This window comes from Zea mays, chromosome 6 (genome assembly GCF_902167145.1).
Source record: "Zea mays cultivar B73 chromosome 6, Zm-B73-REFERENCE-NAM-5.0, whole genome shotgun sequence".
Lineage (NCBI taxonomy): Eukaryota > Viridiplantae > Streptophyta > Magnoliopsida > Poales > Poaceae > Zea > Zea mays.
In genome coordinates, this window is record NC_050101.1 from 134,492,294 (window position 1) to 134,515,547 (window position 23,254).

Sequence of the window (23,254 nt, forward strand, 5' to 3'; positions counted from 1 at the left end):
GCGTTGACGTGCAGCTGCCTGTGCCTCGTATGCAGCAGGACGTTCAGCCTCCCATTTGTGCAGTTGGACCATCTACAACAGGACTGAGCTCCTCGCGATCGACGCGGGACACGTTTGAGGACGTGGCCCACAATGACGAGGACGAGGACGACGACGACACTGGCGCTGGCGCCACAGGTCAGGAGGAGATTGGACCATCACAGTTGCAGGATGCTCCTACAACTCAGCCATCACAGCTGACACCACGTAGAAGGCGTCCACGAGACCCTTACACTCCAGGCATCGACGCTCTTGGGGCCAAGGGCAAGGGTAAGACTAGGAGGAAATGAATACTTTTGTGATGTTGGTCTTATGCTGAAAACTTTGTGATTTGGACTCATGCTGGAGACGTTGTAATGTGAACTATGTTATGTGTTTTGGACTATGTTTTGTGGACATTGTATTTTGGACTTTGTTTGTGGACATTGTATGAAGAACTATGTTTTGTGGATGTTTTTATATTCGATGTTATTTTGTGATGTATTATATGTTGAAATGTGGTTATGTCTTATAATATGTGATTATTTGAACTGTGGTTGTTAATAAAACAAGGGGAACTTTTGCAATTTTTTTTTTGTGAATTGTAAAAAATATGACAAGCAATAAGTAACGCATCTTTAGAGTTCTAAACTATTTTAGATATTCAAGTAGAGTTCTAAATTATTTTGGATACGAAAATACTACATAACAGGCTACAAGTTTCTTCAATCTGAATCACAATCTATAAGTAACTCATCTTCGGAGTCATCCGTCGCGCAATCCTCAACGACAACCTCATTCCACTTGCTGCATTGTCCTGCATCACACTTGTCAACAGTTCTCTTGTAATAATTGGCTTCTGCTTCATCTGCAGCTTGGGAGAATAGCTCATCCTCAGCCTCAGCCTCATCATACTTCTTCTTGTAATAAGCCGCCTCTACCTCTTCGGCGGCCTGAGACATAAACTCATCCTCTTCCTCTTGAGCACGTAATCCTGCCTCAGCTAGTGCGATGAGCTCACTCAACCTTGATGTGTCGTCCTCCTCTTCTTCATGTAATCCTGCCTCTGCGAGAGCGATAAGCTCACTCAATCTAGATGTGTTGTCCTCCTCCTCCTCCATCAGCTCAACCGTCGCCATTTTATCCTGAACATATCTTGCATGCGCCTCATCGGCCAAATAGTTTACGCCACATCCAATCTTTGCAAATATAATGAGCAAAATAAGTTAGCAAAGTCAAGATAAATAAATTATACTAACATAATTATAGTATCATTTTTCTCACTCACTTCCCTTGAGGCGATCAGCAAGATTATCCAACATCTGTTTCTCGGCTTGAGCCGCTTCCCATTCCCTTGCATCCTGTGCTCTCTTCTCATCTGCCGCCTTCAACCTCCTATACTCTGCACGCTTCGGGTTATCATAAAAGGCAGATTTTGCTTCCCTACGCATGTCGCGTATGCGATCGTTAATGTACGAATCGACAAGCTGAGATCCACAACGCATCTTCTATCCCATTAGTCTCTTGGACTCTATTGTGCGCATCACCTCTCCTTTGTCGTCGTAACTCTCCCAACTGCATTTCCTCGTCTCCTACAAAAAAATAGTAAGTACCGCTATAACATTACAGTTGGTGCAAAAAAAATACCAACCTTGTCGTAATCGACCATATGTCCACAAAAATATCCAACACCAAGCTCGGAAGGAACTAATCCATACTTAGCTTCAATACCACATTTGCAGAGTACTGGATCAAATTTCAACTCTTCTTCCGCCCACTGATTGTATCTCTTTTCCTTTACCTCTGGCTCTGGCCAATGGGACAAAGGACCATACAACCACTCTCTGAAACGACACTTACGCCACCCGTATGGCTGCAGGAGAAAAATTAGTAATTTATTGTAAAAAATAACTAGTTCATACATTTAGCGTATTGATGGGCTCACATAATCAATGTTCAACAGAACTGCTTCTCATAGTCTTTGCCGATGACAGCACGGTCTCCACAATCGCATCGAGGCGGTGAGTCCATCCGTCTTTCTGTTGCTACCTCCTTCTCCGCATCCGTCATTGGTGGAGGATTCGGGGGAGGAGGTACCCAACGCTTAAAACGCTCATGACTAGTCCTTCCACTCAACCAATTAACGAAAAGAAGATATCGAGGGTCAAATTTATTAGGACCGTCGATCCACTGGAAAAAGAAACACCTCTGATGCCCCTAAAATAATGGAAAGAAGCACTATTACACATCTACAAAATAATGAATGCGAACAAAATTAAGTGACAAGTCATAAGCTACGTACGTCCAAACCGCCACAAAGGTAGTAGCAGCGAGCAGCCGTGTCTGAATGTTGTGATTGATGTACCCAAGCCAGTCTGCCACAGTCACAGTTAGGCACGGGGAGTTCAGGAGGAACATGAGCATCCTTACTAGATACGTCCGGATATAACTCCCGAGGACGACCTCTCTTCTGCCACAACGCCTCTCGGTACATGTCTTTCATCTAATAAACGATTATAATTATCACTTGTACCTAATATGCTTTATAACAGGTTTACACAAACTATCAAATAAAATATACTCATCATATTAATGATACTATATATATTATGAGCAACTATGAAACTAATAATCGAAATGATAATATAATAAGTTTACACAAACTATCAAACTATGAGCAACTATGAAACTAACAACCCAATATACAAAACAAATCAGTTGAGCACCATACCTTGGTCTATGAAGTAAACCACCTCGAATCTTTGAATCCAAATAAATTTGACGAAGTTTTGAAATGAGAGGAATTGTGCTGCTCTCGGCCAGCAGCGCGGCTGTTTTATAGGCGTCCGTAGCTCGGCGCCAAGATCTGTGGCGCCGAGCTACGAGGCCGCGTCGCCGCCACATCGATGACAGGTCAGCCCTGGGCGCAGGTAGCCGTTGCTGCCACGTCATACCTCGGCGCCATAGGCTGTGGCGCCGAGCTGTGTTACCTCGGCGCCACAAGCTATGGCGCCGAGCATCGGGTCCAAACTTGCAAATAAAATTTCTAGGGGTCCAAACGTAAATATTTTTCAAAAGTAGGGTTAAAATACAAAAAATTCGGGCTGGACGACGCCTTCTTCATCCTGGGTGACCGAATTTTTTGCATTTTGATCCTTCCTCGGAAAAAAATCACGTTTAGACCCTAAAAAATTTAATGTCATTTTTGGACCCTTTGCTCGGCGCCATAGCCTATGGCGCCAAGGTATGTGCTGCGCTGGCACAAACGGACGTCGTGGCGTCGACGTGGCACCGAGCTCGGCGCCATAGATTTTGACGCCGAGCTCAATTGTGTACACAAAGCTTGTCTAGCTCAGTCGGTAGAGTACAATGCTCTTAACCTTGTGGTTGTGGGTTGAGTCCCACAGTGGGCGTTTAATATTTTTTTGTCTTTGTCACTGATTGTTTTTTGTTGTCTAGATTTTTCGTTTATGTCGCTAATTTATCCGTCTAGATTTATTTCTCATCCAGATTTTTTTTTGCGGTTCAGTTTGATCTTGAAGCGAACTCATTCTCGAGTCCAAAACTGCCCGCTGAGATATAACCCAGTTGGGGTTGTTCCTCCCGTCAACCCATAGTGCTTCACCAGTCTGCTTATGCTTGAAGTCTGGATACCTTGGGTTCTTCTGTTGATGGTATGATTTGAGGACATAAGCCAAGCAAACGTTCAGCAGACCTCTTCCAAACAGACTGAGAGACAAATTACTTAAGTAAATAAATAAACACTATACTCATGTTACAAACACTATACAAATGTTTTTAAAAAAACATGTAAATATCAAGTCACTACACGACGGTTGATCTTTAGCGACCTTTATTAGGTACCAACTGTTGGTTGCTAAAGGTTAGGGACCGACGGTCAGTCGCTAAATCCTTTTATAGCAACGGTCGATTGGTCGCTAAAAGTCTAGAAATGTAACAACTTATGGTTGGTCGCTATAGATGTTGTCGGGGACTAGCAGTGGGTCGCTATAGAGCAAGGATCACTATCAAATCTTATAGCCTGAACGTACCTGTAGATGTTAGTGACTAAAAATTAATTAAAACAAGTAAACATTGATAGCTAAATTGTAGTAAAGAAAAAAAAAGAATTGTAGAAAAGAAAAAAAGAATTATGGAAAAGAAAACTGTAACACCATAAAAATCATAAAATAAAAATAATGCATTTAGTTATTAATGATATTTATGGTAATGAATTTTCTTTTAAGTGTTTGTTATGTATTTGCATTTGGAATAATTTTTTTATTGCGCATGATTGATTTTTGTTATTGAATAACATTTTTTCTTAAATGAAAATCCTAGTAAATAAAAAATATAATAATTATTAGCCCAAAAATTAATATTTTATTTATAAATAATTTTGGTTTAATTACTATAAATATTAGGGTTATTTAAAAATATATTTCAAATTTAGAAAAGGAAATAAAAAAGAAAAAAAACAAAACCTAACCAAATCGGCCCATTAAAGCTCAGCCGCACTCCCCTAACCCTAACCGGTCGCCACCTAAACCTAGGCGCGCCACTCTCCCTGGCAGCCGCCGTTTGTTGTCGCGAGCGCGTTCCTGCCCCGCCACAGCCGAAGCTCCCAGCGTCCTCCTGCAGGCCGAGCTGAAGGTTCAGCGCGCCGGTGGAGTTCGACGACGAAACTCCGTCACGTCATACCTCTCCGCCTCCCGTCTTCCAGACGTCTCCAATCAGGGCTCCCAGCGTCTCGGAGAAGAGGAGCAGCACGGCACGGCGGCTGTGGCGAGGAAGGCTCCTGTCCCATCCCAACCCAGTTAGCAGCCGCCCAAGGAGGAGGAGATTCAATCGGCGTGCGGGCGTCCGCGGTCCATCCATCGATCCAATTCCAATCTGCAGGTGAGCAGCTCGTTGAGATTCCCAATCAACAGCTCGAATCGCCTGCTCTCCCATCCTATTGAATGAAACTATGGTATAGTGGTTTGCCTAGTTATTATCTCGAATTAATTTGTAAAGATCTCCACTTTGGTTCGATTTGATTGTTTCTTCAACTAGTGGCATATTGTTCTGCTTCTTATGTGATTCCATTAGGTCTCTGCGTCACGGCTTGTTCGTGGAGGAGAGGTCGAGAATTTACTAAGTCAACATCTTGTTTTAGGTCATTACTGCATTTGGAAGACTAGGGACAATGTTTGGATGTGATATGTATAATATTAAACCAGATCTTGTTTCCATAGCCAAGGTTAGTTCAATATAAAATACTTATTAATTACAAGAGAACTTCTTTATAAAATTAATGGTGAACTTAATGCACTTTTCCCCCTAATAGGCTCTTTCTTCTGCATATATGCCAATTGGAGCAATTCTCGTTAGCCCAGAAATAACGGATGTAATTTATTCTCAGAGCAATAAACTTGGTAAATCTAATCCCATCATGGTAAATCTATTCTGCATATATGTGTCTGATTAATCCTTCATATAATGGCCGTTAGGGAAAGGAATATTGTAGAACACGTTAACAAAATTGCTCCAAGGTTCCAGGAGGGAATCAAGGCCTTCTCAGGCAGCCCAATTGTTGGGGAGGTGCACATCTAAATGAGAAAATTCTTACTTTTACATACTTCAGAGGATCCTTTCTTCTTGTTTATACTGATACATTGGTTGCTCCTCCATACAGATACGCGGTCTGGGACTGATACTTGGAACTGAATTTGTCGACAACAAATCTCCAAATGATCCATTTCCAGCTGAATGGGGTTCATTGTTTTATTGATCTCATGTCCCCTTTTCAAACATTTCAGAAGTAATCCAACTTTAAGGCGGCCCAAAATTGTTCTCTGAAGAGTTAACTTAATGTTATGAATTAGCGTAGCATGTCGAGGCAAAATTCGTCACTATCCCCAGAGTTAGAAGAAACCTTGCCGAGTTGATTAATGGTGACAGTATATTGATTTTATTACGACTGGTAACTCCAGGTGTTGGTTCGATATTTGGCACGGAGTGCGAGAAGCGTGGGATGCTCATCAGGGTGGCTGGGGACAGCATCATGCTGTCACCCCCGCTGATCATGACTCCCAATGAAGTCGAAGAAGTAAGACCATTTTACAGTCACTTTTTGCCTTACTGATACAATCATCTAACCATCATGAGACTGACAGAAGCCTGATTGCCCTCTTAGATCATAAGCAAATTCGGCGATGCTCTAAAGGCTACAGAGGAACGGATTGGAGAACTGAAATCCAGGAAGAATTAGCCGATGCTGCTGGTTGTAACGACGGTGAGGATGGTGATGGCAGTGTCCAATATACAGTATATTTTCAAACTTTATTTCAGTAAAGTGCTGGGCTGGAACCTTGTAGTCGGTTGCATAGCGACAGTTGTTTCTTGATATGGAGCAATAAGGAATGCATCTGCTTAATCAGAGTAGCATACCCTTGGCTTTGTGGTAATTGGTATAGTGTAGAGCCATAGTCGGATCCTTCATTGCGAATTGTTACTTTTGTTGGATCATGATGTTCAGTTCAGTCATGTACCATGTTTAGTGTTCTTACCATTTTGCTTTTATTTTCGTTACTGTTCAGTCATAGACTAAATAAACAACTTAATAGATGTAATGATGAATAGAAATAATAGGATACATTGGTTGCTCCTCCATACAGATACGCCACCTAGGGATGTTATTCCCTTTGAAAGGTGATCAGCTGGGCGCCTGCTACCTGACCGCCTGGGGCCATCGCTCCCCTTAGGGTTGGGGGTCACTGGCCATGTCCTTGAGGATTACCTGACCGGCTTGTGGAGGATAGATGTAGCTGTTTGGTAGTCTACTATTTGTCTATATGTAGCTGTTTGGTAGTCTAGATTATATAAATGTAGATTATAATTTACTTATTGCAATTATCACTTGTCTTGCAGACATGCAATTGAAAATGATAATTGATCTTTTTTATGGGCGAAGTGTTGAAGATGGCTTTGGTGAAGGAAATGTCTTGTTAGCATCAAGTAAGTGGCGACATCACAACCCCTACAAGCTTGTGCCTTAAAACAAGAGGATACAAGAAGTTGGAGTGCTTTTGTGAAGGCTTTTGCGAATCACTTAAAGCGTTAGTACTTTTGTGAATGATTTTGTAAAGTGTTTGCAAATATGTGCAAAACATAATAACATGTGTAGGTTTTGTGAATGATTTTGTTGTGGTGTCTGTTGATGGTTTATGTATGTGGATCTATCATTGTGCAATACTAATTAAATTTGTATATCTATGTGATTATGTGTATAAAAATTGGTGATTTGTGATGCTTTTGTATATATAACAGTTGTTAATGCCAATTAATGGTATATTATCATTATTAACGACTATAACTAGGGGCAACTTTCTGTTGGTTGCTAAATGTATAGTATAACGACTCACGATTGGTTGCTAAATCTATAGTACAACAACCCACAGTTGGTCGCTAAATATACAATATTAGCAATGGACGGTCGGTCGCTAAAGAGATGTCGGTCGTTAAAGCCTTTAGCGACGGCACTTACAGCGACCATCCTTATGGGTCGCTAAAAGTTTTTAGCGACCAACCGTAGGTCGCTGAAGGCCGTTTTAGCAACCAACCGTAGGTCGCTGTAAGTGAACCATCGTGTAGTGAGTCTATCTCCATAAAAAGCACCATAGAAGTGTTATGTGCTGATAACAGGTCTTGAACTCTTGTCGCCAGATTGAATTTAATTTGATATTGGTGCTATATTTCTTTATAGATTCAGGACGGTGGACAAGTGATTGTTTTTAATTATGCATGGCATATAGCAATTGGATTAAACCAACTAAATTCAATTGCATGACTCGAGCAGTAATACAACCACTATACTCATGTTCATTAAACTTTAGTGCAGTCTCCTGTGGTTAAATTAAAAGGAAACAAGGGTAGGTTCCCAAGGTCAGAAGATAACTCAGACAAAAAATGCAGAACCCTTCAAGTACACTAGTCTCAAATTTAAAGTTAGAAGTGCAGAACTTATGCATTAAATCACTAGAAAAACAATAATATCTTTGATAACTCATTTGGTTGTTTATTATTTCCGGCTCAAAAGGAAGGTTTAAGTTATTCACATGCGAGGTAAACTGTATTAAACTGCAAAAAAAATCTAGATGAGAAATAAATCTGGACGGACAAATCAGAAAAATCTGGACAAAAAAAAACAAATCAGTGACAAAGACAAAAAGTATTAAAACACCCACTGTGGGACTCAAACCCACAACCACAAGGTTAAGAGCCTCATGATTTACCAACTGAGCTAGACAACCTTTGTGTACAAAATTGAGCTCGGCGCCAAGATCTATGGCGCCGAGCTCGATGCCACGTCAACGCCACGACATCCGTTCGTGCCAGCGCAGCACATACCTCGACGCCATAGCCTATGGCGCCGAGCTGTGTTACCTCGGCGCCATAGGCTATGGCGCCGAGCAAAGGGTTCAAAAATGACATTAAAATTTTCTAGGGTCCAAACGTGATTTTTTTCCGAGGAAGAGCCAAAATGCAAAAAATCGGCCTAGGTGACGCCTGACCTTGGGTTGTTGGCTCTACTTGCCGCACGCGAGCATAGCCCAAATTGGCGCGCGTTTTGGTGCGGGAACAAATAATAAAAGTAGGAAACATAGGGGAATAGATAAAAAAATATAGAAATTGATCACCTTGACGGTTTGACTTTTCCTGGACGACACCTACAGCGGCGACACCACCTCCTGCACGCGCGGCATCCCCTTCCTGTGTGCGCGTGGCTACTCCTCCCTCTATGCCGGCTGCTTCTCCCTACACGGCAGCTGCTCTAACTGTACGCGCGGCAGCTGCTCCCTGTGCGCGCGCGGCTCCTATGCGTGTGGCTCCTCCTCCTCCTTGTGTGCGCGGCAGTTCCCTGCATGCCCCTCCCTGCACGGCGTCAGGTCCTCCCTGGTAGGTCCTCCTCCTTGCTTTCTCTCAGGTTTCTATCAAGATTCAAGAATGGTGTTCCTCCTCCCATGCTTCCCCTGGTTTCAGGTTTCTGTGAACATCGTGCAACGAGTACCCTGGTTTTAGGTTTCTGTGCACATCGTGCAGCGAGTACCCTAGTTTTCAGGTTTCTGTCAAGACTGTGTAGCGAGTAGCGACAACACAATGTCTTCTCTAAATGAAGCTCCATCTTCTGTGGCTGGTGAGTAACCCGAAGAACGATCCAAACCAGAAGCCACGGAAGTCTGCTAGTTCAGGGTGGAAGTATGGATTTTGGTCAGATCTTCAAAACAAAGATAAGGTGGAATGCACCCTATGTGGTCAGGTTATTAGTGGAGGGATAAAGAGGTTAAATCAACATTTGGCAGAGGCATATGGAGATGCAAAGTTATGTTTGAGGCTAGCAGTGGATTAAGGAAGGAGATGACAAGTTATTTGGAGGCAAACAAGAGGAAAAATACCAATGTTTCTAGATGAAGATGAAGAAGCTGATGAAGTGGTGGAGGTGACAGTAGCAGATGGGGAGAATGATGCATCTGTTGTGGAGTCTCAAGCATCCAAGGTGCAGGTTAAGCCCAGTTCTAGTACAACAGACAAAAAGACAATCAATCTTGCAATTCAAGGCAAGTAATAAAGCACAACCAAAGACATCCAAGTCCATAGTTGATATGTTGCGGAGAAAACCAGAGGATGTGGTGGATGAGAGACTTTCAGGATCTTATCAGCTCACAGTCTTGGCTAGTACAAAAAGTAGGGAGGACAAACACTATGTGGACATGCAATGGGCTTTATTCTTCTATGACTGTGGTGTACCTTTCAATGCTACAGTAGTTAGTCATTTTTAGATTGCAATTGGGACCAAAACATAGTTTGGTTCAGGTTATAAGCTTCCAACACCTTACCAATTATGCGAGTCATTGCTTCAAGAGACTATGAAGTCAACAAATACAACGAGGGAGGAACATGAGCATGCATGAAAATACTATGGTTGCACACTCATGTCCGATGGATGGTCTGATAGGATGGACACCATCTTATTAACTTCTTAGTGAACAGCCCTAAGGGCACTTACTTTTTAGAGTCAATTGATGCATTAAGTGAAGTACATGAATCATACATGCTTGTTGATTTGCTAGAGAAAAAAGTTGATGAGATTGGGAGAGACAAGGTGGTACAAGTTGTTACTGATAATGGTGCCAATTACAAGGTTGTAGGCAAGCTTCTAATGAAATGGATTCCTACATTATTTTGGAGTCTATGTGCTGCACATTTCTTGGATCTAATGTTGGAGGACATAGAAAACTTGAAGGAATTCAAGAAACCAATTGCACGTGCAAGGCGTGTGACAACTTTCATGTATAGACATGGGAGAATCCTTGCTGCCATGAGAAAACTGGTGGGGCTAATCTTGTGAGGCATTATGCCACTCATTTTGCTACTTCCTTTCTCACATTGAATAGCTTGTACAAGCACAAGGATGCTTTGAAGTCTTTATTTGGAAGTACTATTTGGACTGATAATAGATTGGTAAAGACTAGTGTTGGATTGAATGTGTATATCATTGTCTTCTCCACACAGTTTTGGAATTCAGTAGAAGATTGTCTTAGAGCCTCAGGACCACTACTTATTGTACTTAGGGTGGTAGATGGAGATGAGAGGCCAGCTATGCCGGAGGTCCAAGCATTGATGAAATGTGCAAATGAAAAGATCAATCAAAGTTTTGTTGTCCAAAGCAAAAAGAGTTTTCTCAAGAAAATCATGACTATAATTGAATGGTGTTGGGAGAAAACAAATGGATCACCCAATGTATGGGGCGGTAATGTATTTGAACCCAGAAAAGTTACATCCACTCATAAGAAATGATGATGATGCTACCGTTGGGCAGCTAAGAGATTACTTTCTTGATGTGCTTGCAAGAATGGTAGATGATGAAGAAACAAGAGACAAGATCAATTCTCTAGCACTGCATTATGAGTATCTTAGAGGAGTAGCTTTTTCAAATAAGATGGCCAAATATAACCTTCAAACTATGACCTCTCATAAGTGTTGTTAACTGCTATTGTAATTCAAGTTGGTTGTTGCATTGATGCACATTCCTACAAGTTGGCTGGCTGTTGTTGTGTTGCTGTAATTGTAGTAAGTTGGCTGCTGCAGTGCTGCTATAATTCTAGCAAGTTGGTTGGTGCAGTGTTACTGTAATTACAGCAAGTTGGTTGTTGCAGTGCTGCTAGTAGTGTTGTTGTTAATTCTAGCAAGTAGTTGCTTCTATTGGCTTGTTAATTTGTTATTATTGCAGTTGAGTGGTGGCGTTCTTATGGTGGTCGTGCTATTGAGTTACAAAGATTTGCTAGACGTTTGGTGCTTTGTGCGTCATCATTAGGTTGGGAACGCGATCGAAGTACCTTTGTATTTGTAAGTTACTATATGTGACTCCTCAAGTTCTGATCCAACTACTTGGCTACTTTTGTAACCAATATTTTAGAAATTAGTAATTAAATATTTTCTGATTTTGTAGATCCATACAAAGAAAAGAAATTGATTGTTGCATAAGAGGTTGAATTCTATCGTTTTTATTTCTAACAACCGGAAGATAAAAGCTAGATTCCAAAAACTACGCCAGAAGAAGAATAAAAACTTTTGATACATTGGTTCATGAAAACTTCAACTGGTATAATGAGTTGGCTAACTCTTTGCATGTAGGCACTGAAGTTGGGCGTAGGTGTGACCTTACATAGGACCTCGTGGATAATGTCATTGGAGCATCAGAAGCATTTTGTGGCCGAAACTTTCCAAGAGAAGGCCACAATGTGTTTTCAAGAAGAAATTCTATTGCTGCACAAAATGTGGTAGAGGTTGAAGAGAAAGATGAAAATGATCCACATGATAATGCAAAAATCATAGATTGTGGAGATGAACCTGGTGCTATCAATGATAGTGAAGAATGGGAGGCACCCAATATCTCAGAAGAGTTCGATGATGATTTGAAAGATGGGAGAGTAGCTATTACTAGAATATATTAGCATATTTGCTACATTAGCAGCTAGTTACTATTAATTATACTATTAGAAACTGTCTATGTCAGATTAGATATTGTGTTGCTTTATATTTTGTATTATTCCATTAGAGACTACTTTATCGATATTTTAGATCCACTATTGTGTTGATTTATAGTTTATGAGCTGCTGGTTGCCTGGTTTTATTTTCTTGTTATACAAAATGTTTATAGCTACAGTTTGTATGTGTTGACTAGTAAGGCGACGCCCAGACCGTGGTTGGGCGCCTAGTTCTCCCTAGCCGTCTTTAAAACCATGCAAACAATAAACCTATTCAGTCCCAAATTCTCACAGTTGAGATAGCAAGCACCAAAACTCCTGCCTGGAAATGAAATTATGCACTTCCACCATATAAGCAAAGTTGGTTTAAGAGCATGCACAAGAGAATCAAATAAACCACTAGCTCTTCATATGTATGCTACTCTGTTGTATTACTCGTTCCGCAGCTAAGAAAGTTGACTGTTAAAAAACTTGAGGTTCTGATCAGTGTAGAAATTAGTGGGTAATAAGACAGCTCATCGTAGACAGGTCATCACTCGACCTTTGCAACTCCATCTGGGAGGCTACTATCTGCAACTGCTTCTCGCACAAACCTGCAAGGCAGCATGGCACGGAATCAATATCAACACCTGCATTTTCATCAAGTTTTTGCGTCCAACAGAATCAAGTTCTTTGCTCAGAAAACATGACAAAAATGGAAGATCACAATGGAGTTAATTTTAATCAAACTAGCTACTGTTTTCAAACCTTGCTTATATCTGCCCAACTCTTTAAGTAGTTTTACATAAGAGATTATTTGAGCAGGGAGATGTTGGATACAAATCTCCAGCATTTAGTTCAAATCACAATAACTTATTATTCACATTATTATAATCCCATAAACAAATTAAATGTGCCAGCGTTGTACCTTGTCAACTTCTCTTGAGATGACTGTAGGACATATATTGCAAGAATGAAGGACAAAACAAGCCCTGCATGTGTGAATGCTATAGTAATTAGGATCTGAGATATCAAAACAAACAACAACATAAATTGTTTGGTCACTTGTCCATGGGATACGGTATGCTCCGATTCCAAAGGCAAGAGAGAAACTAAAAGCAACACAGATTAAGAGCTTAAAATACACAAAAAGCTATCTGAATCACTGAATGAGCCAATGAACTCACCGGATCCAAATAACACATAAAATCCTCCAGTAACATCTATCTCTGATTGCTCCTCCCTGAACATGAATTCAAGTGTTAATAGTATTCTTCAAAGATGGTAATGTTTACTGCAGAAGGTTACTCATTCACAAATAGGGCAGATAAAATTTATACCATGTATATCTAACAAGAACGTATTTTGGCCAATTCTGTGGATCCCAGAAATTCTTCTTTATGTCAGGATGAACTTCCACGTCTGCCAGTGAATTAAATGGTCAGTGGCTAGGGTACTAGATCGGCCATGTAAGACATGTTTATATCATAATATCTTAATATAAAATTTACTGCTCACATAGAACAAAGGGGAAAGAGAGGGAAAAAGTATAGTAAACAAGATGATGCATTCCATTATGATGTTTGCAAGCTTTGGAAGGTGACATGTCTATAGCATATTGGAGTTTAAAACATGTGCAGTAGACATCATAAGGCTCAGGAATTGTTAAAACAAGCCAATCATATTCTTGATTGACAGAGAAATCATGTACGTGTGTTTAGTGAATATTTTCAAATATGCTAGCACACACAACAGGTTAACAGTAGTCAAAGATAACTCTACATGGTAATAAGTTTTCAAAGACAGCAACACATGACAATGATGTAAGCTCTAGCTTTTTAGTTAGCAGATCTAGAACCTAGACATAATTTTAGCAGATGATCTTGGGAATGCAGAAATTTCTCAATTATACAGTAATTCGACAGGAAACAGTTCATTTTTCACAGGAAAAGTGTAGGAAACAGGAAAAATTCCTTCATTCTGAAGGGGCCTAAAAATCTAAAAGGAATATAATGACATGAACAAAAAAATAAATGTAATAAGGACAGACAGTACATTACATACAGTGGTGAGGCATGTCCACAACTTTAGCTGTCACCCCAAGTATATCATTTCCAGAGTACTTCTGTGAAATCCACAGCAAATGCTATTAAACAAAAGAAACCAAAAGACCCACTAGGATTGTGTAAACAAAAAGCCAAGCAACGACCATATCCCTCACCAAATGGAAATCGATCAGTGGAACTTCAGAGGTTTTGCGATTTATAACATAAAGCCAAGGAACATGGAACTTTTCATGTCCAATTTGAAATGTTCTGCAGAGTCATAAAGGTAAGACAAACATACTTCTGCAAAGATAGCCTCATAAAAAAACAATAATTGAGTAAAAAGCATACAAAGTGGTGCAACATTATCATATTCAGTCATTGTTATTTCGCTGATCAAATTCAGTCCATTTGAAGATAAGTGCAGTGCATAATATAATCCTTAATACATGTCCGCCTCAAAATGAGCATCATATCATACTCAGAGGAATATTACAGATTTTCTCTAGAACATGGCAAGTTCTAGAATGTGCAATTCCAGGGGAGTTACAGCCATAACCATTATGGGCCTTTGCATTGGATGGATGTTTCATAAGGTATAGTTATATATTGCAAATCCTTCCTATCACATCATCCAGTAATGTCTTGCTAATTAATTCCAGGATTTAAATCCTCCATAATCAAAATAATCATGAGGTAGAAAGACCTAAACACTTATGTGATTAACTCACAGGCACAGCACATTTACAGATATGCTATCTTAGAGAAAGAACAAGGTTGAACGTCATTTCTCATCCAGAGAAAAAGCACTTGTACATCTAACAGTTCTAGAATCTTGTATTTTTTAGAAACTACTAGTCAACTTGGCAACACCTAAATAGCCCTGATAAAACTGAAGAATTCACACGATCACATTAAGTATTGTATTATACTAATGCATAATTTAGACATGTCTAGAGGGATGTTACTCACATCTTGTACGGATCAGCACCAGTGAACCCCGTAGGCTTTGGGATCGGCATCAGCACCTGCACAAAAACCTCAATCAAATCACCAACCTTCCTACAAGAAGAACCAGAGAGGGAACCTTCGATCTGTTCCCAAAAAAAAGTCTCACCTCCCGGTTGACCGCGAAGGCCGGGCAATGGCGCCCCACCACGTCGAACCACACCGACCTCGACTGCAAAACCACCCAAAAAAACGCACAGATCAGACATAAACGAACCGAAATAACTCCATACTTGCTGCCTTGGGTAATGGTTGATGTTGATTAGATTACGCCGTGGTACTGGCCCGAGCGGAGCATCGGGACGATGTCGCCTGGGCGGTATGCGGCGGCGAGGGAAGGGAGGGACGAGCATAGGATGAGAAGGAGGGCGGGGAGGACGCCGTGCCGGGCGGGGCTAGTGCTCCGGCGAGCGGCCATGGTGGGGACGCGGTGGTCGCTGGAGTTAGGAGTGGAGCTGTCAAGACGGATGAATGGAGATGGATGGGTTGGTTTGGACTTTGGAGCCTCAGATCTGGCTGGCGAGACATGTTGGGCCTTCTTTGACCAAAATGGTGCGTGGCCCTGTCCGTTTGGGCCTCCAAGTTTCAGCCCAACCTATGGATATTAAGGAGTGTTTAAATGCATCGGATTTAATAGTTAGTTGTTAAAATTAAGTCATTCAAACAGTCTACCTAATATTTTATTTATTAGCTATTTTAGCAAATTAGCTAATAGTTAGCTAGCTAATTCTATTAGCAATTTTTAGCCAACTAACTATTAACTCTAGTGTATTCAAACACTCCCTTATTATATAGGTGACTGGATTCCATGTTTCAGCCCAATATATAATGAAACTTGAAACAACAAGAACGAAAAGTTTGTTCTAAAAAAAGAAAAGAAGGGTAATAAGTTTATCACCTTAGAACTATGAATCAAATTCCAGTGTCTTCGTAGCAAGATTGATAATATAGGTCATAGTAGGTTTTATAATATCCAACTAAACGTTTAATCATATAATAATTCTATTATAATATAAGTTGTACATTTAATACTTCTTTATCTCTACCTTTCAATAAGTATCTTGAAGTCCGTAAGTAGACTACTTCCACTCGGTTACTTTTGAGTCGCTTGTTTCTTTTTTCTCTTTATTCTATGTAACCATAAATTTATGTAACATCTTTTAGGCTATCTTCAGCTGATTCCCTATCTCATCTCCTATTTCAAAGTATACTCTACAAACAGTGTCATCTACAATTTCGCGTCCCCTATTTTACCTTATCTATTGAAGACAGTCTTAGGGCTTATCGACAACACAAATTATAGTTGCTATCAAGGCCACATACATGTAATCGCTAATTTTAATAGAGAGTTTGTGGGTTAGGGTTATAATAAACCCATGCCCAGCGAACCATGCATATGATCGTGCAAAACACATTTTTATATTGTAGACTGAACTCTTTACATAATATAGTTTGAAATAAGGGATGAGATGAGTAAGGCCAGAGATAGCATGAGCAGGAGGATCTAAGGGGCTCTAGCCATCATCCCTAAAACTTAATTAGATAAAGAGTTGGAAGATAAAGGAGAAGGGAGGAGGAGGAAGAGAGAGAAAAATGAGCATCACTATATTGGAGAAAGAGAGAAAGAGGTCAAGGGTATAAGATAAGCGAGGGGGAAGAAGAGAGAAAAAAGAGGCCCTTACTAGCTTATGTTGTATCCGTCATTGGTCACTAGAAAATCAGCCTTTCTTTAGCCTATTTCTGAATCCAACACTGAGCACGAGAGAGAGGAGTCGCATGCTCAAGTGGTCGGCTAACCTTTTTACATACACAACGACTACTGATAGCTATCTCCTCTTTCGCACGTTACTGTAGATATAAGTTAGGTATAGCAAAACGCTAATTGAACACTCAGTCATGTAGAAAGGTAATTTGTCATTTGTTCGGCTAGCTTTTTACTACGGCTAGCTTACATCTCTACTCCTTAAACCCACAAGTTCGAACAAAACTAAGTGCACCCTATAAACCGTGTCCCACGTAGTCATGCCCCTACTAAATCCACTCAACGTTTTAACCCCAGACAAAGCCCGCTAATAAAAAGCAATGTCCTGAATCATTTCATTTATCTACTCTCTCTTAATCAAACACATCTAACGGTCATTCTTTAGTGGATCATCCCCAACGCTACTCACCAATCAATCCTTCAATCCTCAATCGTGGCTCCGAGCCTCTCCCACCTGCAATCGGCACCACGATCGTTTAGGATGAGGCCGCCTCCACATCCTCCACCACGGTCGTCGGTCGCCTATGCCTTTACCAGCCAACGGAACCAATGGCGGAACCACAACCACTGCGAGCGCCGAGATCGCAGGAAAGCTCCTCATCTCCCCCATCGATGCTGCTCGGGCGGGGAGAAGTGTCCTCTCATGGTGGTTGAGAAGACCAATCTGCGTCGCCAGTCCCTGCGACTGCTTCCATGTGGTGGTCTTGGCTCCTAGGGCGGTATGCTCGTTGTGGTTGGTGAGATGAACAACCACACGACTGGAACAAGCAATGGCGGATCCGAGGATGCGGCAGCCGGGGACGCGACCAGGAGGAACACTAGATGCCCAAATGTGAGATCTCATGTCGAATCTATCATGTGTGATTCCTGTATTGGTTGTTCTCTTGTTTCTTTCTAGCTAAGGCAAGAGATGGCACGATAATATATGTTGGGGTTAGTGGTTCGACCCCTTTTGGTTTGGAGATGCTGATAGCTTATGCTCTCTTTTGGCATTGATATTTTTGTTGCCATGTTGTTAATCATGGGAGTTTGCGTATTAATGACTGTAGCGAGTTCAATCCATAAGAAAAACCATAGATTATAAGCTCACAAATAAGTTTTGACCACATTACATATTATGTTTTTATTTTGCTCCACGTCACTTCTACATGTTTCAGATACTTAGGGAGTTGTTGCCAAACAATTATCAAAAGTGAGACAAAGCAACATTTCTCTTGGAGGTAAGGTTTCGACATGTTTCATGTTTTATCGAAGTAATTTTCTCAGTTGACTAATACATTATCCCTTCGCGTCATCCTTTCTAATGCAGGTTATTGAATATATATACGTTTTTTCAAGAGAAAGTGCAAAAATACGAGGCAACATTCCCAGAATGGAACCAAGAAAATGCAAAGATGCTTCCATGGGTAATTGCTTCTTTCTCCAAAGTCGCAATGCTTGCTACTACTGTCAGGAAATGAACAGTCAATTCTTGATTTTCTGTGTCTAGATGTAGTTTTACATTCTTGTAGTCAAATATGTATTTTCGATCATTCTAGAAAATGCACATGCAAGTGTTTGTTGCTATAAATGCATTTGCTTAGCCGAGTTGTTAATGTTGTATCAATAGTTTTCAATCACCATCTTATGCATGCTTGTTATTCTTGTGCTACAGAGTAAATGTCAAACCCTAAGAGATTCCCCGTCTGATGTGGCGGAACCGCCCGGATTATTCCAGCTTAAGTGCCCACGTCGCACCCTTAAGGGCAGCAACACACTTAAACAGGAATAACTCGTCAGTCCCTCGGATCTAGTCCGATAAAGCCACTTACCAGGACCAAATACCACTAGCTCACACGAAGGTGAGGCACAGAGAAATACAATAAAACATAATACCACAAATTTAATAAATATCATTAGTGATTACATTGTCGGAGTTTAGAAATAATAACCTTAAATTTTAATGCAGCGGAAATAACTAATGGAGAAAACCGAGTAACATGGCGAAGCCTGACCACGCTACTCCTCCTGGTCCTCTCCTGCGGAAACAGTAACCCACTCGACCATCTATCCCGGTGGCAGGGATGGAGGCCAAGTCACACCATCAACCAATTCAACCTAAGGGGTACCTGCAAAAATTATGCCACAAGCAAGGCTGAGTATACTAATACTCAGCTAGACTTACCCGGTGTGAGGAGTCTACTCCTCTACCTCTAGACATGCAACTGTTTGGCTGAGGGGTTTGGTTTGCCAAAAGCACTAGCTGAGTCTAAAAACAAAATTTAGCTTTTCAGTTTTAGTAGAATCCTTTAGACTAGATGTGTACCTAGCTAATCAGACATGGTATCAAACATTTTATCAATCAATATCTTTTTGCCAGTCACCTCATTTCCACTTATTACTCAATGCAGTACAATGGATCAAGCAGTCTCATTAGCTGCGAGAAGCAGACGATTCGAATCGAGTTTTTATCCTTGCAAGGTAAACCTAAACACACGACATGTAGGGGCACTCCGTCCCCACACACATCAACCGTCCCCATCGATTCCCTGGCAACAGATCAGGGCTCACCGCCTTTGCGTACAATGCCCCACTGACCCCGACTGGCCGTCGTGCAGTGGCCGCACTTGTACCCACCATAACCGGAATGGGAGACCTCGTCTCAGGTCGCGTGAGGGGATATGTCTGCGGGCAGGTTCACTCAGGTACTAGGCTTACCGATTTACCATATTTCTCGGTATGTGTTTAGTACGTTCAAACGCTTGACACAGGTATCCGCACGTTAATCCTTATTCCAATTTTCCTCTCGTAGACCACGCGTCCCCATGGACCCGTGTCCACAGACCATCACCATTCTGTTATCAAAGTGGATACAACCAATTCCTGACCTCGCGCGAGTGCTAGAAAAATCACTCGACTTCTACCGAGATCCCTAATTAGTAAAGCAGCTACTCGACCTAGCATACTAGTATCCATCTCAACAGGAATCCTGAGTTCATGCAACTAGGGTTTCAGTCAACTCCTACACTTAAGTGCACAGTACAAGCCTACAAACATTAAGTGTAGTAAAATAGCATATATAAACGGTTATGCATAAAACCGGGGCTTGCCTTTAATTTAACACTTAGATAGTGTTTGCTGGGGGAGGTACTCGCTTGGCGAGCATCCACTGGTTAAGTCCATCCTTCCTTGTGTCGTCCATCGACTGCACCTTGTGGTTGGCACCACATCACTTGCATGATCGTCTCTCGGTCCTAAATGAGATGCAAGATGCATATGTATGAATATAATGAAAAATATCACAAGATACTGCAAGCACATGATAGCGAACTAAGCATTAATTAGTAAAACACTGCAACGACTATACGCACGCGCTAGCTAGTCGTACGTTATCGACATTCATCCTTAACACCATTAAAAAGACGACGACATTTTAGATACTTACGCAACACAATAATACATCACAATTAACTAGAGAAAGAAACGTATAAAAACATGGCACATATGTTATCTCTAGCTTAACCATGGCAAGTCTACATTACTTAAGAGCAAACCAAACATTTTTAGCGAGAAGGGTGAACTAAACAATCAAAAGCGCACTAGCAGAATTTTTGGACAGCAATACAGCAGTCGCTAGTTTTAATCATAACTCTTCAAATATTAATCCAAAAATAGCCAATTAAGACTTTCTGGAAAGCTTAAAAAGTGAATTACAACTTTGGTATTTTTACCTCCACAGGATTCAGCTGTTAGCAAGGTCAAAAAGTGCAATTACAGCAGCACTGTCCAGATTTGGACAGATTCTGACTTGCAACTTCAAAAATTCACAACTGAAGATTCAGGCATCCAAACAAGGTGATCCTAGACTTTCTGGAAAGGTAATAAAATTGTCTACATATCATTTATAAACATCTTAAGGTGACTCAATAGTCAACTAAGGATAAAATACACTAGAAGGCTTTGCTGTCCAGAATTGGACAGATTCAGTCTTCAGACTTCAAACATCCATAACTTAATCTTCAGACCACCAAAAATAGTGGTCCAAGACCTTTTGGAAAGCTTGGCAATTGCACTACATAACTTTTATAATCACCAAGAAGTGATTCTGTGCTTAACTGAATCAAACAACGCAGTTTTCAAAATCTGTTCTGACGGAGGACAGAACACAGCAATCAGTTTGTAAATTTCATAACTCTTAAACCGTCAGGCCTTTAGTTATGAAATTTTAACACAAGCAAGATCAGAAAAGCATCTACAACTTTCTTATAATGACCATGAACTGATTGCAACATTAAATGGAGCAAACAATACATTTTCTGAAATCTGTACAGAATTTGGACAGATTCAGTTACTGAATTTGTGAACAGCATAACTCTTAAACCGTCAGACCTATGGCTGTCAAATTTTAACACCAGCAAGATAATAAAGTTACCTACCACTTTTATATAGCACATATCTACAGAAAACATAATTTATTTCATCAAACATACAGCACACCGAAAACAGTACGTGCAGCCCAAAACAGCAATCAATACATTTCAGCTTCTATATAATTCAAGAATTGCGGCGTTCTAGATGCTCGAATTGTTCTAACGCTTTGACAATTGTTAGAGTTGAATTAATTAAATGAGGACTAACAAGTAGACTTACAAATTTTATCCAAATCATTTAGTGCACTAAAATTACCACATTCAGTTAACAAACGCATTCACCACAATCATCAAATCCGGCATATACTTATATCTAAGCGCTTTTCATCCACTAGTCCGCATTTTAGTTTAGACACCACATGAGCACTACAGATTTTTACTCGTGACCATAACCATACACATTTAGACCACAACAAGCAATCTATCGCGACTACAATCTTAACCAAAGCCGTCTAACAAGTCGGCTAGCCCGAGTAACAATCTAGGCCGCTACACATCCTACACGTCGGCTTGCATATTATTATCGCAATCCGAGACAACACATATATAACAATCACTTAACGAATTTGACTCCTCAACATTAGTTGGCTAATCACAGCATAAGACTTAGCAACCCATTTAGACATTGCAACTCAAAACATGGGTGGGAGCAGGTTAATTAACGTTTCTTAACCTTTTCTCAACTTAAACAAGACAACACACAAGTCACTTAGAACACCATATTTTAGGAGGTCTAACATAGAGGCATTAACGTCTGGCATAAAACTCCATAAGACTTACTTGCTACTGAAGGACCTAAAGCACTTAGGTGCATATGTTATCAGATTGTTCTTCAATTTTAACAAGGATTGACTCATGAACGCTACTTGCCCCAATAATTATTGGGCTGCGATAACACTCGTATATGACCTCTAATCGATCAACAAGACATTTATTTATCCAAGGGGCATGGAATGTGATGATTGACAAAGCGAAGCATCACATTGCCATACCACAAAAATCATGACAACTCTGAGATACTACCCACGAATCGTTTGAAAATTAAACTTACTTCTCGCCTGCCACTACATCACTCCTTAATCACATAACCCTCACGAGCATCCTTCGCACGATTATATAATAGCGACCTAAACGTCGTGTTACACAATACATACATCCTTCCTCGTCGCGAGTATAACCATATTACGGCATATACCCGCGCACCTCAAATAAATATCTCACGCCACCACTACTATATCACACCACGGCACACACACCTACGTGCACTAATTAAATCCTCGCATCCCTTGTACTACCAGACTTACTTATCACATAAAACAAGAACGACACATTTGTTTACCAAAACGTGAAAGCGACCTTGCCACTGCATATAACCAAAACATTTTATACCCACATATAGTCAAACACCAATGTACATCACATCGACTAAAATATAATTGTACAACTACAAATCGCACATTCGCACACATCAAACAACACATCGCATATATTCCTATCTAGTCCCTCGCCACGAACTTCAATCCATACAAATACATTTTCTTACACATGCACAACATCGACCAAAGCTTAAATAGATTAATCCACAAAATACCAAGTGAACAACCTGGACGAACCGAGACTAGTCACATAGGTTGTCCACACAGCTCGGTGTTTTGTTGAACGGGCAAAGCGCGAAGCGCGGCGTCGATCACTAGCTGCGATAACACAAAACATTATTGATGACAGTTCCTTGAACATCATAAACGCCGGAAAAACAGCGAGGACAACGGGGTTCTCACCGAGGGTCGACGACATCACGGACGGGGCTGCGCACAACACATTATTTCTCACGGGTATTCCGTCGAACAGCCAAGGGGCATTGAAGAGAACAGCAAGGGCGCTCAGCTATGGGATGGAAGCAGGGGCGCCATGGAGGTTGCTGCCGCTGCTTGGTGTTTTGGAGGGTGGGCTGCTGTGCGCCATGGAAGTTGCAAAGGGGAACTCGACGGGGTGGCTGGGACAGCA

At 40.9% G+C, this 23,254-nt stretch overlaps 2 protein-coding genes and 1 long non-coding RNA gene across 25 annotated transcripts; 2 read left to right on the top strand and 1 right to left on the bottom strand.

The window, feature by feature from the left end:
• The first annotated feature begins 4,504 nt into the window (after positions 1 to 4,504).
• Positions 4,505 to 7,309, top strand: LOC103631410 (probable gamma-aminobutyrate transaminase 3, mitochondrial). Of its 23 annotated transcripts, none has more exons than XR_002262836.3 (8): positions 4,545 to 4,917; positions 5,177 to 5,260; positions 5,348 to 5,435; positions 5,511 to 5,601; positions 5,696 to 5,821; positions 5,994 to 6,109; positions 6,197 to 6,295; positions 6,931 to 7,309. XR_002262836.3 is itself a non-coding variant. In XM_035960156.1 (6 exons), exons 3-6 carry the CDS (start codon positions 5,500 to 5,502, stop codon positions 6,269 to 6,271), a joined length of 372 nt encoding a protein of 123 aa, XP_035816049.1. In that variant the 5' UTR covers positions 4,549 to 4,917; positions 5,110 to 5,260; positions 5,348 to 5,499; the 3' UTR covers positions 6,272 to 6,484. The 23 variants fall into 23 exon arrangements, 1 of the variants encoding a protein (XP_035816049.1); XR_004850303.1 differs by having other exon boundaries at positions 4,547 to 4,917; positions 5,110 to 5,260; positions 6,197 to 6,327; XR_004850299.1 differs by having other exon boundaries at positions 4,548 to 4,917; positions 5,110 to 5,260.
• A 1,329-nt stretch (positions 7,310 to 8,638) lies between these two features.
• On the top strand, positions 8,639 to 12,135 carry LOC103630033 (uncharacterized). The gene is made up of 3 exons (XR_002748578.1): positions 8,639 to 8,958; positions 11,291 to 11,406; positions 11,695 to 12,135. It is a non-coding gene; the product is annotated as an uncharacterized lncRNA (long non-coding RNA).
• Positions 12,136 to 12,349: 214 nt separating this feature from the next.
• Positions 12,350 to 15,552, bottom strand: LOC100278212 (uncharacterized). The gene is made up of 9 exons (NM_001151561.1): positions 15,351 to 15,552; positions 15,189 to 15,251; positions 15,044 to 15,099; positions 14,248 to 14,341; positions 14,091 to 14,151; positions 13,367 to 13,448; positions 13,214 to 13,269; positions 12,955 to 13,018; positions 12,350 to 12,640 (listed from the first exon to the last, which is right to left on the bottom strand). Exons 1-9 carry the CDS (start codon positions 15,495 to 15,497, stop codon positions 12,580 to 12,582), a joined length of 684 nt encoding a protein of 227 aa, NP_001145033.1. The 5' UTR covers positions 15,498 to 15,552; the 3' UTR covers positions 12,350 to 12,579.
• Between the last annotated feature and the right edge of the window lie 7,702 nt (positions 15,553 to 23,254).